This window comes from Cryphonectria parasitica (assembly GCF_011745365.1).
Source record: "Cryphonectria parasitica EP155 unplaced genomic scaffold M406scaffold_6, whole genome shotgun sequence".
Lineage (NCBI taxonomy): Eukaryota > Fungi > Ascomycota > Sordariomycetes > Diaporthales > Cryphonectriaceae > Cryphonectria > Cryphonectria parasitica.
In genome coordinates, this window is record NW_024468914.1 from 152,172 (window position 1) to 168,344 (window position 16,173).

General features: G+C 52.7%; 5 protein-coding genes across 5 annotated transcripts; 3 read left to right on the forward strand and 2 right to left on the reverse strand.

The window, feature by feature from the left end:
* Positions 1-584: 584 nt before the first annotated feature.
* Positions 585-1,376, forward strand: M406DRAFT_242599 (uncharacterized protein; the record flags this gene model as incomplete). The annotated part of the gene is made up of 2 exons (XM_040916175.1): positions 585-773; positions 906-1,376. Coding segments are annotated over 2 exons (660 nt in total), but the record flags the coding sequence as incomplete, so codon positions are not given.
* A 3,546-nt stretch (positions 1,377-4,922) lies between these two features.
* On the reverse strand, positions 4,923-6,796 carry M406DRAFT_261049 (uncharacterized protein; the record flags this gene model as incomplete). The annotated part of the gene is made up of 4 exons (XM_040917413.1): positions 4,923-5,075; positions 5,172-5,970; positions 6,064-6,553; positions 6,655-6,796. The coding sequence occupies 4 exons, from the start codon at positions 6,794-6,796 to the stop codon at positions 4,923-4,925; spliced, it is 1,584 nt and encodes a 527-aa protein (XP_040774012.1).
* Positions 6,797-7,362: 566 nt separating this feature from the next.
* M406DRAFT_322988 (uncharacterized protein) lies at positions 7,363-8,921 on the reverse strand. The gene is made up of 4 exons (XM_040919721.1): positions 8,635-8,921; positions 8,481-8,536; positions 7,965-8,409; positions 7,363-7,895 (listed from the first exon to the last, which is right to left on the reverse strand). The coding sequence occupies exons 1-4, from the start codon at positions 8,840-8,842 to the stop codon at positions 7,510-7,512; spliced, it is 1,095 nt and encodes a 364-aa protein (XP_040774013.1). The 5' UTR covers positions 8,843-8,921; the 3' UTR covers positions 7,363-7,509.
* A 515-nt stretch (positions 8,922-9,436) lies between these two features.
* On the forward strand, positions 9,437-11,720 carry M406DRAFT_322989 (uncharacterized protein). The gene is made up of 6 exons (XM_040919722.1): positions 9,437-9,639; positions 9,708-9,820; positions 10,025-10,084; positions 10,150-10,476; positions 10,533-11,095; positions 11,161-11,720. The coding sequence occupies exons 4-6, from the start codon at positions 10,176-10,178 to the stop codon at positions 11,545-11,547; spliced, it is 1,251 nt and encodes a 416-aa protein (XP_040774014.1). The 5' UTR covers positions 9,437-9,639; positions 9,708-9,820; positions 10,025-10,084; positions 10,150-10,175; the 3' UTR covers positions 11,548-11,720.
* Positions 11,721-13,521: 1,801 nt separating this feature from the next.
* On the forward strand, positions 13,522-14,934 carry M406DRAFT_331606 (uncharacterized protein; the record flags this gene model as incomplete). Its single annotated transcript, XM_040920650.1, has 2 exons — positions 13,522-14,484; positions 14,638-14,934. 2 exons carry the CDS (start codon positions 13,522-13,524, stop codon positions 14,932-14,934), a joined length of 1,260 nt encoding a protein of 419 aa, XP_040774015.1.
* Positions 14,935-16,173: the final 1,239 nt, after the last annotated feature.

Genomic DNA, 16,173 nt, shown 5'->3' on the forward strand with positions numbered 1-16,173 from the left:
TGTGAGGAGACCTCATAGAGACATGCCTTGTACAGTAATCTGACAAATCAACCCGCCCGCCGTCCTTGACCGGACGCCATCCACATTCAGCAAGCGCCCACTGCATTTCTCCCGCAAACACACAGCTGGAATTACCGCAGCCGAACACTTCACTACCTCTCATATAATCAATGACTAGGCTGCAATCATAACGACGTCTCGACAACCACACATATGCCTACCATAAGCAGATGGGGACTGCCGCGAGCCTAGCAGATCGTGCTTGGCATGCAAGTGCCCCTGGATCGGAGACATACCATCTACTGAAGGTTCAATGCCTATGTTGTAGAGGGTGTTATGGCGCTGCAACTTGACCCAGAAACTTTTGGTAGAAGACCACACAAGTTCAGGTCAATGAAGGAGCCACCAAGCTGCGTGACTTGGTGGCCAGAGCCCATCGTCCTATCAACATCATCCCTCACGGCTCACGGTCACCAGCATCAAGCCTCGATATGAACGAAGAGACACTTCAGGATGTTCAGAAGGAGGTCTTGCATGAGACCCTGAGCGGACTTCGCAATGACGACCCATCTACCGCTGAGGAATGCTGTGTGATCTGCCTCTCTGAGATTACAGAGCCATGTGTGGCAGTCCCATGTTCACATCGTAACTTCGATTTCATCTGTCTTGCAACATGGCTGCAGGCAGACACACGCTGTCCGCTCTGCAAGGCAGATCTCGTCGAAGTTCGGTTGGACCCCGCCCAGGGGGAAGAGAACCGGAAGAAATACAAGGTCTCCGACATTACAGGCACAGATCACCAGCTCCTCAGTCAACAGGCCATTTTGCCGCAAGACTTGCGAAGGCAGACTGGTGGTCCAAACAGGCGACGGCGCGAGCAGCGGCTGGCTGCCTATGGATCCCAGTCTGCGCATCCATCAGAAATGGAGACTCGTGCCCAAAATGCCCTGAGGTTCCGCCGCAAGGTCTACAGCCAGCGGCTTTATTCGCTTCATGTTGGCTCAAGCCTGTCGACTCGCTTCAGGGAATGGACACGCGACGATATCGTCGAGGGGTCCGAGATGTTGGGTCGTGCCCGGGCTTGGATTCGGCGGGAGCTGCAGGTGTTCCGTCACGTACTCAGTGGCGGCGAAGGCGAAGATATAGACACTGCTGAAGATGGCCGAAAGCGCAGGCGACAGAAGAATGCAGCTTTCGTGCTCGAGTACGTGGTTGCTGTTCTGAAGACAGTAGACCTTCAGGCCAGCAACGGCCATGCTGGGGCACTGCTAGCTGATTTCATAGGAAGGGAGAATGCTGTGCTTTTCTTGCATGAGCTCCACAACTTCCTCAGATCACCTTACAGTGTGGAAGAGTGGGATATGCACGCACAGTATCGTGAGCCGCTGGAACACGCTGGGCCACGAACTGAACTGAGGTCGGCCCACGACAGATCTGACGAGGTACAAGCACAACATTCAAGGATGGTAGCTGATCGTTACAGGCCGCACACATCTCTTCGACGACAGTCATCGAGAATTGATGTAAGGAGCCTGGGTTCGAGGAGAGGAGCACCGCGAGGGGCGGACAGGTAAACGTTGGGTGGAAGGAGGTAGGCTGCCTTGACAGATGCAGACAAAGCCTGAGCAGCAAGCACGACGGCATGTCATGACATTCGAGGCGCAAGCAGACTCCGGATTGACTTGTTGACTCGAGGGTAGCTTTCACGAGGATGTCTCCCAATCACTGCCTCGAGAAGGAAGGACGAGCGCCTGCTTCATTTTGATAGCTGCCTGCCTCCCTCCTTCCTGCCAACCGAGTAGGCCAATTTAGAAGGAACATAGGAGCATCCTTAGCGAACAACAAAGTTTTGCTTGTCTTTTATTTCTTCCTCTCCAATCTCTCATCTTCTATCGTCCGTCTTCATTCTCTTCTCTCCATCCATTCTTCATAACATACATACGCAACCCCCACTTGGGGCGACACTTTTCGGACTACAACGGCAGCATCGCTATCATACCTCATTCTGTTGCTTGCGTCATTCGTTGAAACAATCTACCTCTCTTGTTGTCTCTGGCATTACACACTGAACTGCCCTTGTCAGCCATGTCGCCAGTGTCGCCCGCCAAAGTCGCCCAGGCCTCACTAGCTGGTGTTTCAAGCCTGCTGCACGGGATCTCTGAGCCATCGGCCTCCTTGGAGCCAATCCCTCCAGTAGTCGATTTCAATGGTACTGCCTCCCTTCTGCCGGCCCCTGCCGGTCCGCAGAGGGTTGGCGTTCACGACTACATCGTTCAGTATGATGTGGACATGATGCGACAGTCGCGCCCTGGGCTGTGTGAGAATGCCACCGAGGCATCATTGAGCCAGCTATACGGCGACAACGGCGTCTCGTACTACCGTGAAGCGTGTTCTGGTTTCCGACATGTTCCTGTCTCTATGTTGTAAGTTTTAGTCTTCTTCTTTTGACAGCTCCTAGCTTTTACTGACCTCATCTCGCGAAAAGCTATCCTACCTGTGGCTCCAATGGCCGGCAGCTCAACTATTCCACTCTCTTCCCTGACTCCCTTCTCTCCGTCATCCAGGATGAGATATTTGGGGACACAAAGGCCTTGCACAATCTTGGCACACAGGTCCTGCTTGATGCACCTGTCTGTCCAGGCACCCACCCTTTGATCATTTTCACCCCTCCTATCGGGAGTCAGCGTCAGGTGTACACCCAGGCCGCAGGTGAGCGTGCAGCCGAGGGAAACATTGTAGTTACCGTCGACCATCCTCTCCTATCTGGGGCTGTCGATCTGAGTCAGAACGAAACCCTATTCAACATGGCTGGCGAGATCATCCAGCGTGAAGAAGGTATCAACATGATGATCTCTGACGTGGAAGCCGTGGCAGCCCATCTGGTGCACTCGAATCCAAGTCCCTTGCCATCTTGGATCTGGCCGGTGGGAGCTCAGATCAATCCCAACAACATTTGCGTCTGGGGCCACGCAGCTGGTGGGCAAGTTGCTCAGATGCTGCTGTCTAATACTGAAATTGCATGCGGTGGACGCCTGGATGGCCATTTGCACATTCCTGCACCTTACACCGACATTGATAGTCTCTACCAGCCTCGCCGAAACAAGAGTCCAAAGGTCCTTCCGGATGAAGAGGGTTTTCCCGACAATAGTGAGGACTCTACCGCCAACCACAGAAATTTTCTTCTGGCATTGAAGAACATGGCGCAGGGAATTCGCGACGCAGTAGTCAACTCACTGCTCTCGATGGGTTGTCGCATTATGGGAAAATGTGACGTCTTCGTTGAGAAACGCGGCCTGTCGGGCAATCCACAAGACTACTACGACTTTGAGTCATCTGACTCGTGGGAGAAAGGCTACAAGAAGCTTTATGGCGAGGGCTGCCATAGCCATGACTATGACTACGAAGATGAGTGCAGCCCTTCTCATCATGAGGGCTGGAACTCCGATGACCCCGAGGACGACCACGTTCCGCACTACCGCAAGGGCGACTACGACTGGGATGAGTGTAAGGATGACTGCGATCCGTATGAGTATGAGCATGGCTGTGACTATCATGGCTGCCGGAACGACTGCGACTCGTACGGCGGCAAAGATCACCGTGGTTACAAGAGACCACCTCCCGGCATTTTTCCTCCGATACCTTATCCACCTCACCTGTACCCATCTCCCATGCCATATCCGAACTACACGTACCCCAACTACACTGGCCCTGGCAAGACGGTCCATGTCAGCGGAAAATTGGAGCACAACTCGGACGTTGAACAAGATGTGGCTGGCGACCAGGAAGCCTCCCAATCCAAGGATACGTAGTACGATCCTTATAAGACATACAGCTGCCGCAAATCTTGTTATCACAAGAAGCACCGCGAGTGCGGTCACGAGGACAAGGACTACGACGATGACGAGGACCTGAGGTACACAGCGCCAGCAGCAACCAGCAGTCAGAAAGGTGACGAGAATGGCATGACCACGGTCGAAACAGATACCGAGGAAGTTGACAAGAACTTTATGCCAACAGTAGGGCCCGATGATGAGGACAATGATGGCGGAGAAGATCCTGAAAAGGATGACGAGAGTGACAATGGCGAGGATGGCGAGGATGGCGAGGATGACGAGGATGGCGAGGATGACGAGGATGACGAGGACGGTGAGGATGGCAAGGACGACCAGAACGATAGGGACAGCGATGACGACGAGACTGACGAGGGCGGTGAGGACAAGCTTTGAGACCGCCTAGACGTCAAACCTTGGGACTGAGTGATTGTCAATGTTGACGCATCCAGGGACCTGCATTTTGCCTCTCCTTTTTCTTCGAGTTCTCCTTCGAGTTGCATTTGTAAGATAGTATCGGTTTTGACCTAGCAGTGTTAGCCATCAATGAAGCCAGCACAACTCCATTGCTTGTCTTTGATTGACATGACTCAATAATTGCTACATGCCAGCGCAAGTCGGTGGCTCACCGGCCGGAGAGGCTCCTGGTTTTGCATCGGAAGAGCAACGACGGACGTGATTAAAGCCGAAACTCTTCAAATATGCAATCAGAAATAACTTCGGATTCGGAGAGTATAGCGCAAGTCTGAGTAGCAGCGGATGGCGAGATAACAGGCCAGGTAATGCCCATGCGTGATTCCCACGATATGAGAATGGTCCTCATCTCGAAATTATGTGGAATTGCTTGACAAAACGGAGCAAGGTTTGGTTATATAGGTATCTTCTAGTAGATAGTGAAGGCGTGTCTACCAAAAGCCATGGATAGTTCCGAAGGACCGCGACAGTGATAGACCTCGGTTCCATAAATGGAAGTGAGCCCTTGAAAAGGTGGAGGAACAGGATGCGTTCCTCGTACGTGCCAACAGACCGACTGTCTCTGTGGCCGCTCATGAACCAGAATTGTTATATAATTTCCTTCCCCAGATACATTGATCATCGGCGCCGCCTGAACCGGCTGTTATACCCCGGCCCACCTTTCGCGCCGTTGTTCCGCAGCTTGAGGCGCTTGAAGTTGGCATGCGCGAGCTCGTTGACCTTGCGAGCTGCCCTTTTGACCGGGTTTGCGGACTTCTTCTTTGCCTTCTCCTCGTCTTCGGCGCTGGTCTTCTTAGCTGGTGCTTTAGTCTTGGCAGTGATGGCGTTGGTGGTTTTCTTCTTCTTGGGGGGCTTAATGGTGTTAACATCCTGGGTCAGCTCGTCTTGATCGTCTTCGGAGTCTGCGAACTCGGAGCCTGAGAAGAGCGCTGGGTCCTCTTCCTCGTCAGCCTTTGCTTCGGTATGTTGTTGGATGGCTGGACCCTTCTCATCCTCGTCTGTTGAGGCGGTGCTAGTGGTAGGCCTCTTGGTCCTCACGGGCCTCATGTTCACCCTGCGGGTAGTTCTTTTTTGTCCCTTCTTCTTGAAGATCCGCAGCGGCTGTCCGTTGCGGTCCAAGCCTGCGTTTTCCTCGTTTGGCGAGTCATATTTGCCCTCGTCGTCGAAACCGCCGAGGAGAGTAATGTTCTGTTTCTGTGCATCTTCTGCCAGGATGCTTGGTTCAGCAGGTCCGTTGTTGTCTGCTGGCTTTTCCGATGCAGAAGGCTCGGCGTCAGGCTTATTGTCATCAGTGCCTGCGGTAGCCTTCTTCGGCTTTCCGCCAGCGCTGGCAGCGGCCTCCTGCTCCACCTCCCGCAGCGCATCCAGCTCATCATCCAGCTCCTCCTCCTGCAGCTTCCGCAGGTCCGCCACAACGCTGCTCAGCCCGCGCAGCAGGGGCTTCCGGGGCAGGCGGATCGGCTCGGGCGACACAAAGTCGCTGCTCTCCGTGATCTTGGCCATTGGGATGCGCCGCAGGAAGGCGGGTGTCTGGAACTGCAGTTTGGAAACGGAAGACGACGACGTGCCGGGCGTCTTGGCCACTCTGTTCCCGTCATGGGGTTTGAGCGGCGTGGTCAGGAGGAAGCCGCCGCCGCTTTTGTACGGGGAGGCCTGCCCTGTGCGCCTCCTGTGTCGTGAGGAGGAAGGGGTGCGGCCCAGCGCCGTGGCGAGGTCGGGATCCATCCCGGCGACCTCTGCCGCCGCCTCCCGGTACGACGATATCTTCCTGGGCGTCTCCTCCACCATGGCCTCCTTGCCCCTCCTCCCGGCCTCGATGACATCGGACAGCCTGATGGAGGCCTGCGGCTTGCAGGGCGAGTCGATCTCTGCATCCTTAAATGGCAGGGAATCGAAGAGACCCAGCACGCGGCCGTCGCGCTGCGGAGTGGGGCCTATGGAGGTGGGCACGACGGGGGAGAAGAGCTTTCGGCTGAGGGAGGGTGTCACGGCGTCGCGAGCGCCGCCAGGCGTAAACATGTGCATGGTGCTGTGGGGTGGGTTGTACCGGGACGAAGATGGGGTCTCTGCTGCGCGGAAGCGCTTCGTCGAGGGCGTGTGTGAGGGTGCTGGCTGGGCAGACTTGCGCTTGCGGGTCTCTCTGTGTTCGTCGTCGTCATGATGGTGGTGGTGGTGGCCTTTTGTGGTTGGCGGCGGGATCTTGCCCTCAAGAACGTCCCTGAGTCTCTGATATTCCTTGTACGCGGCAGCTAGGGTGGAGAGATGTGTGTCAGCCGATAGAGCAGCCAGCCTCCTCCTCCGAGCGTAGCGAGAGCGGCGGTGTGGTTTTGGGGAAGAGGGGAGGTTCTACCCATTTCCCTGTTGTTCTTGATGTCCAGCCTGCTGGGCTTCTTGCCGGCATGATCTTTGGAGAAATCGAGCTCCCATATCTTGATCCTGACGCGTAGGTCCTTAGACTGCGTCTCGTAACGCTCGCGGGTGACCTCGTCCATGGTTGCTGTCGACGAGAAGGGGTGGTTGATTTTAGTTTATACCATATTTCTTCTTGATTTCGTGTGTCAAGTATCGTCTCTGCGTGACAATAGAGTGTATAGTGGTAGTAATACTATGTGCAGTCGAGAGCGTATATTGTTCGTGTCGTAGATCTGAGTAGGTGGATTTTTCGTTTGTCGATTGCAGGATCAATCACTTGTTAGCGGTCCCGCGACGCGGTGGAGGCTTCTAAGTCGCGAATACTATAGTAGACGCGACAGCCTGCAGTATTCTTTCCTGATTGGTTTAGTGATAACCCTAACCCTGGGTTTTGTAAATGCTATGAGTTGAATCCTGACAATTGACTTTCCGAGTTTACTGTTCATGTTGGATGGGTCAGAACACATAACTCTCCCCCGCTTACAGATATGTATAATTACGCAGTCGATAGGATATGATTGTTATGTTCCCAGTGCCTCGAAACAGAATTCACTAGTACACTGAGGATTCGAAATTCGTGTGTTGTGTACACGTGCTTCTGATAATCAGGCAATTGTATTATCACTCGCTTCTCCAGAGAAAGTTCCTCGGTCCATTCTAGGCTGCTTTGAACAATTTACAGATACCTGTGCTCGTTTTGTCCCCTCACCTTGGCAGGGTGCTCAACCCTGGCCTCCTGTCTGAATTGAACTCTGGCACACATACGAAAGGGTTTCCAACCAGCCGCTCGGTATTATACCATGTCAACAGTTTGTTCAACTCGTCCATGTTTTGACTCAGAAGGATCTCGGTTCGATAGTTGGATGTCGTCTACCAGCTCGCCATCGAACCAAGTGTATTCGATTTGCGAGCCACGCAAGAAGCGGGCCCCATTCTCAGCCGTCTGCGGAACACCTTTGCGGCCTGGAGTCTCGCCGCTTCCTGTCATTGCTTCTCCCTTGCTCGAATTGGGAAGGATCAGGTACAGGCGGGTCTTGCTACTCCAGGATCTCATCGACGATGCAATACGCCTCCAAATATTCTGTAGCGGAATGAAGGACTTGTACATCGGTGCGCAGGCGCAGAAGATACTCGTTGCCATCTGTAGGAGATCCCAGAACGCATTGCTGTTGTTTTCCTCTGTATTGGATAGTGCCGGATCAGCAACAAGTAATGCGCATATGAATGAGAGGGAGGGCCACAACTCACGCCCAGCAGTATTGGCCGCAGAGTAGACCAGTCCAATCTTGACGAAGCCTATCACACCAGACAGACCCCCCATCACAAAGATAAATGTGAGCTTCGTCTTCACGAGCCTCTTCATCTGCAGCTTCTGGACCACGTAGACTGCGAGTGCAATCATGGCAAAGTCCATGGCTGAGTTGATGGTCTCCTCCGAAACCAGGAATGCGTTTCCGTTGATACATGAACCAGGCTGGGTCCCGTCCACATCCCACCACTTGGAAATGGGATTACACAGGAATAGTAGCAAGAATATAAAGGTAATGAACCAACACACGTGGATGGCGGCGAGCACATAGACCCATATTTTGAAAGTGGGGTCAGTCTGGAAGATTCGGTGGTAGAGAACAAATAGACTGCCCTTGGCGAACAGCTGGTTGACGTAGAAAAACGGAGTCACGATGTATGCAAGCTGTTGTCTCATTTAGCGCACGGAGTCGAGTCTGGCGATGCCCAACTTGCTCAAGCGGGCACGACACTCACCTTGGCGCTGAGGACCTCTACGTCGTAGTCGCTCATGTCGGTTGCAACGGCTACGGCTAAGACGGAGAGCGCAAAATTAGCTGCGGCTTGTCTCCTCGTTGTGAAACATTGGCTACAATATAGACGTGATAGATGCCTTGGTGGCTTGACTTACTTGCTAGTGGACAGATTGCATACACCAGGAAGCCGACCAGAGCCAGCACAGCAAAAAGGTCATCCCAGGCCAACTTTCGACCTCCCCTCTTGGTGGCGACCACACGCAGTATGGTAGCCAGAATACAAAGGGGAATGGTAATGAGAACTAGAATGATAATCTTGCCCTCAGAAGGGTCTTGGATGACATCTTCGAATGAATAACCCATGATGAAAAGTCGTTAATCGCCTACTAGTTTGCCGCCGAATCGATATTGTCAAGCTTCGAGACGACTCCGTTTGCTCAAGAATAGGCAAGGGCCTTGCAAAAAGGAAGAAGGAAGACAAACAAAAGGAAAGAAGAAGAAGAAGGAAAAAGGATTATGGCTTCGCAGGCAATACCCATTGCACACACATGTGAGACGACCGTGGTCGAGCACATGGGGTCTGGATCTGAACATGGAAAATTTACATATTTAGAAACAATGCCTCCCACCTCCCAAAACGGTCATTAACGGCGGACCCATTCATGACATGCCCCTCTGAATAATGCCTTGTTAGAAGCCCAGAATCAGTGTGGCTTGAATGTCGGTCTTATTCAAATAAACGTGATTGGTTGGCTTCACCATCTTCAGCGCGTGCCGCGTCTTGCCGTATTAAGTCCCGGAGCTCCGATGCATAATCCCAAATCTTCTACTTGGAGCAAAGGGACGCCGGCTTCCTTCCTCTGCCTGCATGGACGCTGCAACATTGAGGTCTTTCTAGACACCGGCTCCTGTTTTTCATAGCTCCTGCACATTGTGGTCTCGACCAGCAACGCTCCCGAGAATCCTCCACCTCCATCCGAGTCCTTCGAGCGTGAAATCGATTGCCAGAAATCAACCAGCCATCGCAAGAACCGACAAATGGTTATTCTGAGCCAACCGCTATGTCCAAGCCCCTAGAGACGTCACTTCAAGGCCATCTGGGGGGCTGGCTAGGCATCAGCATCCCTATGGGTCAATTGCTGGCTGCTATAGGTGCATCGGTGAGCCCTCGTAGCGTAATAATTCCCGTCTACGTTGGTATGAATCTAACCCCTGCTTGTGTTACCAGATTGTTGCGTATTGCGTAGCCAAAGTCATCTACAGGTTTTACTTTCACCCTCTTTCCAAGTATCCTGGTCCAAAATTGGCTGCTGCTACTGATTTATGGTGGGCCTACGCAAGGTAATTACAGCCAACTCTTCTTCGAGCGGTGGTGGAAATTGTCGCAGCAGCAGAGCTCCTAGTTGACGTAATTATCCTTCTGTTTCTCAGTATCACTGGACGGTACCCGTGGATCATAGAGGATACACTTAAACGATATGGTGAAGATAACACCTTCTTGCTGAAGCACTCTACTGGGGAGGAAAAGGCTAATATGATGTATAGGCGACATTGTCCGCATTGCTCCGAATGAGCTTGTTTTCGGCAATCCTCAGGCAGCACGAGGTTCGGCATACACCACTCTGATCATCCTCGGTTGCTTCAGACATTGACTGAGTTGGCCTGTCCAGACATATATCTTCCACACGTCAAGAATATGGAGCTGTTCGTACAGCCCGGATATGATACCCTGGACACAGGAGACGGCGGTATCACATGGGAGACAAATCCCGCCAAACATCGAGAGATAGCCAAGAAGCTGGCACCGGCATTCAGTACCAAGAACTTCAGGGCGAAAGAGGCCACTGTCCAGAAGCACGTTGACCTTTTCATAAAGAGGCTGATAGAGGTTGGCGCACAACAGAGGGGAGTCGATCTCCGACTCTGGACGGAATGGTTGGCATTAGATCTCGCTGCGGATATGACGTATAGCCAGGACATGGGTCATGTGCGAAATGGTATGTGTATGCCAACCCATCCCTTCGGCCTGACTTTGCTGATGAGATTATTTTAGCAAAGAGCTCAGAATTTCTTGATACAGCTCTGAAGCTAAACTTCTTCGGAGCAGTGACTAATATCGCAGCGAAATTCCGCTTTCTCACGCCCTTCATATACCTTTGCATCCCTCCGTCCGTATGGCTATCTATGCCTCGTCTTATCAAGATGAATAGCGAAGACGTCAAGATACGTATCAGCCGTAGAGGCAAAACAGAGCATCTCGACTACTTTGAGCAGCTGGCCCCGGCTGATAAGCCTGAGCCTAAGGACAAAAAGCAGATATTCCATTTGCAGAATATAGCAGGGCAACTGCTTCTGGCTGGCTGGCAGCCCATGTCGCATCAGTCGTACTCTGTTATCTGTCAACTCCTTAAGAATCCACGCGTTTATGCAACCCTGGTGGAGGAGGTGAGGTCAACGTTCAAAGACTCTAATGAGATCAGCACCGATACAACAGCGACTTTGAAGTATCTGCAAGCTTGCATCAACGAGAGTCTTCGAATGCATCCAGATACTGTTGACGGGCTGCCACGCATAAGCCCTGGTGCTGTGGTTGACGGGAAGTTTATCCCAAAAGGAGTCAGTGTCTGCTCACGAGCCCTCGTTACATGAAGTTGTCTCCTGTATTGACCACTCCAAAATAGGTCATCTGCCAACACAGTCATTTCGCCGCCGCAAGGAGCCCACGCTTCTTTGCAGAGCCCCTTGAGTTCCATCCTGAGCGCTGGTTAGCGCCGGACCATCCTTGTTTCGACCAAAAGTTCAAGGATGATAACCTGAAAGCTTCTATGCCTTTCAACCAGGGAACTCGAGCCTGCACAGGCTCGAGTATAGCCCTGGCTGTGCTCCGTCTATTCCTCGCCAAGGTTCTGATGCACTTCGACCTGGAAGCAGTGCCAGGTCAGGATGAAGTGTTGTTTGACGAGCATTACAAGTACCTCGCGTTCTGGGAGCGACCACCATTTCGCGTGCGGTTCAAACGTGTTGATGACACGAGCACTCCTGAGCATGGCAAGCTCAATCATGTCTAAGAAACATCTCTGGATGTCGAGTTATGTGTTATAATCAGGCATTTGGCTCCCAGCGGTCTTCGATCCATTCAACTCGCGCACGAATGTCTCTTGTAGCTGACCAACGAGCTCTCTTGTGATACGAATCTCTTATTTCACAGCATAGCAATACCATAATCATGGGATTCATCCTCAACTCTCCATCTCTCAGACCTCACCACCTTCTCTTCTTCCATGGCCATGGTGCCAGAATTATGATTCTGTTGTGCCCGACATAGGCATCCTCAAGTTATATATTTATGAAAGTATGAATCTCTCTCGAATTTTTTTTTCAGGTAGAGTAACCATAATAACTTTTTTTCCTGCCTTTTCCTTTTTCAAGTTTTGACTCTCTATACAAGTCCAAGATAGGCTTCTCACGTTGTTCTGTGGTCTCACTGGCCTTCGTTTGCCGCTGGGTTTTCTACTTAGCACACTTAGGTCGATGAGGCCCTTGCTCATTGCTTACAATGTCAGGAAAATTTTCTTCTTTTGTATGACAGCGCTCGAGTTCTCTTTTAGTAGTATAGAAGGAAATCGTAAACAGAGTAATATTGCTGATATTGCAGCACAAAGTCCAGCGCATCACATTCTCTGGACCGATTTTGATAAAGTGACAGTTGCTAGTGTCGAACTGCAGGCAATACAAAACATAACAATGCTTGTACGTATCTGGTAGTATTGTTCATTGGAACCTTGAAGTGGCCCCAGCGAGGTATCAAGGGATATATGCCCGGAGCTCCGACACCTAATACGGCAAAAGCGCGCTCCACCGCACACGGCACGGATAGCGAGCTGAACTCGGTTTATACAAGTACCAAGTACTGTAAGTAATATTAATAGTCGCGAGGGTTTCTTCTTTTTTTGTGAAGTAAGCACTAGTAAAGAAGGCTGATTACTATCACAATTACGTACTCAATACCTCAAGTACGTGAACCGAGACGGTCCTCGGACAACATCTCGGGACTTTCCAATATTTGGAGTCCCTTGCTTCCGTTGGCTCATGCTGGGTGTGATTAAGCTTATTTCATTAGCAGTTTACTTTGCAGCAAGACCCCACGCGGCTTGGTTGTGGGTCTGCTGCTGCATCGTTCACAGGACTAGGATAACGCTTGGGTATATCAAGCCCTTAGCCCCCAAACCAATACCAGCACTGCGCCGTAATGTCCAATCGCTTGCTGTATTGGCCATGCGATGCTGTATCAATGTCTCTCTGCAAAATCCTGATGATGGCCACCAACACGCCATACGAATCTGCAGTACAATCCTGGTCTTACTGGCCGCGGCAGGCTTCCCATGTCACTAACATAAGCGCCCCCAACGCGGGTCCTGGGCAAAGAAGAAGCAGAAGAAGAGGAAGAAGAAAAGAAAACCAACACGAAAAGAGCAGAAGAACCCTATGTGGTCAATCTCATCGGCAGACATGTGCAGGATATTGGGTTAGTTGCTGCTGTGGCCCAGGACACACATGGTTTTACAGTGCAAACTCTTACCCGCTGTTGGCCAAAGTCGCATGCGCTGGCAGGCACTGGCAGTGGCTTCCCCCACTTCATAGCTCGTGCAGGGGCCCTGGACCGGACCGCTATTCTCCACTACTGACATCTCTCATTCAGCCGCAATTCGCCATTGTGGACGGTTTCCCTTGCTGCCGCTTTCCTCCTTCTCGAACCAACCACGCCCAAACCTTTCGTTGTCGAACTTGGCATTCTACCTGGCACGTCCGGCCAGGCCTCGGCTCGACGAAGCATGGCTGCTGAGCGACAAAAACTCGCAGGTATATCTTCCCGCCGATCTGCCTGTGATAGATGTCGGTTCGCAAAGTCAAGGTGTCTGCGGGAGGATCCCAACCAGGCGCGGTGCGACCGCTGTACTCGCGCTGACTCGGACTGCGTCACGAGCCCCATCTTCAGACTCCGGAGCTGGCAGCCTCCAGCCCCCCGCGAGGCTTCGCTCCACATGTCGGATGCGGGGAACACCACCCGGGGAAACAAACGCCAGCGATGCCACGACAGCCAGCAGCAGCACCAGCAGCAGCTGCTCACCCCAAGCGACTCTGGCCAGCAGCTCAACATGAATGTGAGTGCTGCAGACGCTGGTGGATCACGAGGGTCTGACGATGCCGCCACTGTGGATTCAGGCCTAGGCTGGCATCTGCACTCGTCGCTAGGAGGGGTGCCCAATGCAGCTGAGCAAGATCTGTTGTATGGGACAATGCCGAGAGAGCCGGTGGGAGGAGCATTCGAGACCATTGCCATGAATCTTTCCGACAGCTTCTTCGGCACTGCATCTCCCTCAGAGCCGTATGCGAACCTCACAGGGTCACTGACCTCTCCATACACCGCGAGCAACGATCTCCGGCACCTGGCTGGTGACTTTAGTCCCGAGCAGCCGGAGAACCAGCCACCCCAGAGGAATACGCACGACGACGCTGGCGGCGGCAAGGACGACCAAAGTATCGACCGCGAGCAGACGCCTATGCAGAGGCTGTCGAAGCTCAACTACGAGCTCATCACCATGCTCAGCAGGATCGACCAGGGATCGCCCAAGATCACAATGAAGACGCTTCTTCGGCCGAGCGAGAATTCATCAACCCCGTCAGTCGTGGACGATATACTGCACAGGACGAGAGACTTTATAGAATTACTGAAGCTCTTGGCCGAGTCCTGTCTGCCGCTGTCGAGTCCTTCGCCAGCATCTGCGAGTCAGAGCTCCACCCCCACCCCCCCAAACCGGAGGCGGCGAAATAGCCTATCGAGCAATCTTTCCGACTGCGACAGCATCACAGGAAGCCTCACAAGCAGCACGGGCTCACCGAACCCGTCACCATCCGCTGTCACTACCCCGTCGCCCAGCCTTGAGCTCGACACGCCGTCGCTGCTTGCCATCCTCACCGCCCATATTCACCTGCTCAGGCTCTATGTGATCGTTTTTGCACACATCTACGCCTATCTCAAACAGCTTTCTGAAAGCGATAGCCCAGAGATCGGCCCAATCCCTGGCCTCACCATCAGCAGCTTCCCTATACGCAAGTCCCTCCCCCAACCCCTCCCCTTTTCTCGATTCGACGCTTAGATTCTAACCTACGCTATAGAGTCGGGCAACCTGCAGGCGCTCATCCTCATCCAGATCGTGACCAGTCTCTTTGAGCGCATGGACGCACTGCTCGGTCTGCCTAGAGAATATCGCATCAGCACGCGCCGCGGGAATCCGGTCGGCCTGCTTAGTGCGCCAGAATTCCTGGAGCTGGCCAGGGCCATCATCAAGAAAGAGGATACCGGAAGACCCGAGAACGGGAAAGGCGGCATCAAAGCTCTGCGAAAGCACATTACAAAGGCAAAACAAATGCTGAGGGAGAGCATTGCCCCGTGAGGCTGGAACACGCCTCGCAACTTGTTGAACTGTTTCTCCTGCACCAAGAGCAACTCCAATGACGCCAAGGGCCAGCCACTGCGGTTGTATGAAGGCTGACCGGCCCCATTTGTAGTGTATGAAGGAAGGCGCCAAGGCCTACAAGAATACGAGGACGGGAATCAAGAGCCCCCCAATGGGGTGAATACATGGCCACCGGCGTTCCTCAGCACTGAGAAACTGCCGTACTAAGAATTTCTCAGCAAATCTATCTGATGTGGCTCTTACAAAACGTTTGCTATACATTATGCAGCCTTTGCTGTCTCCAATTATGGTGGGTTTTGGGCCTTGGAGCGCTTCTGGCTGGCTGCCAAATATGTTCAGAATAAACAGTCTGGTCACTATGGACGCGTGCTAATTCACAGTCAGGATATCATCTCAATCGGGGTCAGCATCATCAATGGCTTATAGGCCCAGCGTCTTCAACGAGCCCAAGTGATTATCGTGTCGTCTTCCACCCCCTCGCCTGTGGGTCCTTTATCTTGATTGTAGGTTATACCTAAGTGGTGTTCCATTTTGCTCATTTACAAGGGGCAGCAGCGTTGTGGCGTGTGCGCGGCTTTACGTAGGCTGACAAGACGGGTACAATACACACACGGGGCTGATTATGTAGCATCATCTGGGTGAGCACCGGGGTAGAATAAGTGATGAGTGGCGGAGCCTGTAAGACCAGCGTGGTATCCGTGAGTAGCTTGTCCCCGCAGCTGGGCGAAAGCTTGGGCGAAAGCTTGGGCAGAAATACGGTTATGCGGCAGTATGCTCCGGTGGCTGTCGAACCAACGATCCCACAAGCCTCTCGGTTAACGACACCCGCCAATTACCTGGTCTTTTTGCAATTCCAATACTAGATTCGCGGTGGAGCCCGAGGCGTCGATTGCCCATCTTGGGCTTGACCACATAGTATGCTTTCTGTAGACATGGCATTCTTACTATGTAGGTCGATATCAATGGATCCAGGGTGGTGTGACGGCCTTCTCAGAGCCACATCTAGCCCGCAGTGGAGCCGCGATCAGAGTAATGCAAATACAACCACCTCCGTTGTTCTCAGCTTCCAGCCCAACGAATTGACTATATGCGTAAGCACGATACGCCAGGTCTTGAGGTTCCCTCGTTGCTGCGCCGCTTACACGTTGATGCGACCTGGAGGCGAACAAGCTCTTTCCCTTCACTGGCGCACTTGTGGCAAAACCGACCTACGCC

Bases quoted from the DNA above. Each gene is read 5' to 3' on its own strand.
- M406DRAFT_322988 (XM_040919721.1), bottom strand. From the start codon at position 8,842: ATGGGTTATTCATTCGAAGATGTCATCCAAGACCCTTCTGAGGGCAAG. The intron at 8,537-8,634 runs GTAAGTCAAGCC...TCTCCGTCTTAG, and splicing joins TGCAATCTGTCCACTAGCAA to CCGTAGCCGTTGCAACCGAC. The intron at 7,896-7,964 runs GTGAGTTGTGGC...TATCCAATACAG, and splicing joins TGCGGCCAATACTGCTGGGC to AGGAAAACAACAGCAATGCG.
- M406DRAFT_322989 (XM_040919722.1), top strand. From the start codon at position 10,176: ATGGAGCTGTTCGTACAGCCCGGATATGATACCCTGGACACAGGAGAC. The intron at 10,477-10,532 runs GTATGTGTATGC...AGATTATTTTAG, and splicing joins CATGGGTCATGTGCGAAATG to CAAAGAGCTCAGAATTTCTT. The intron at 11,096-11,160 runs GTCAGTGTCTGC...ACTCCAAAATAG, and splicing joins GGAAGTTTATCCCAAAAGGA to GTCATCTGCCAACACAGTCA.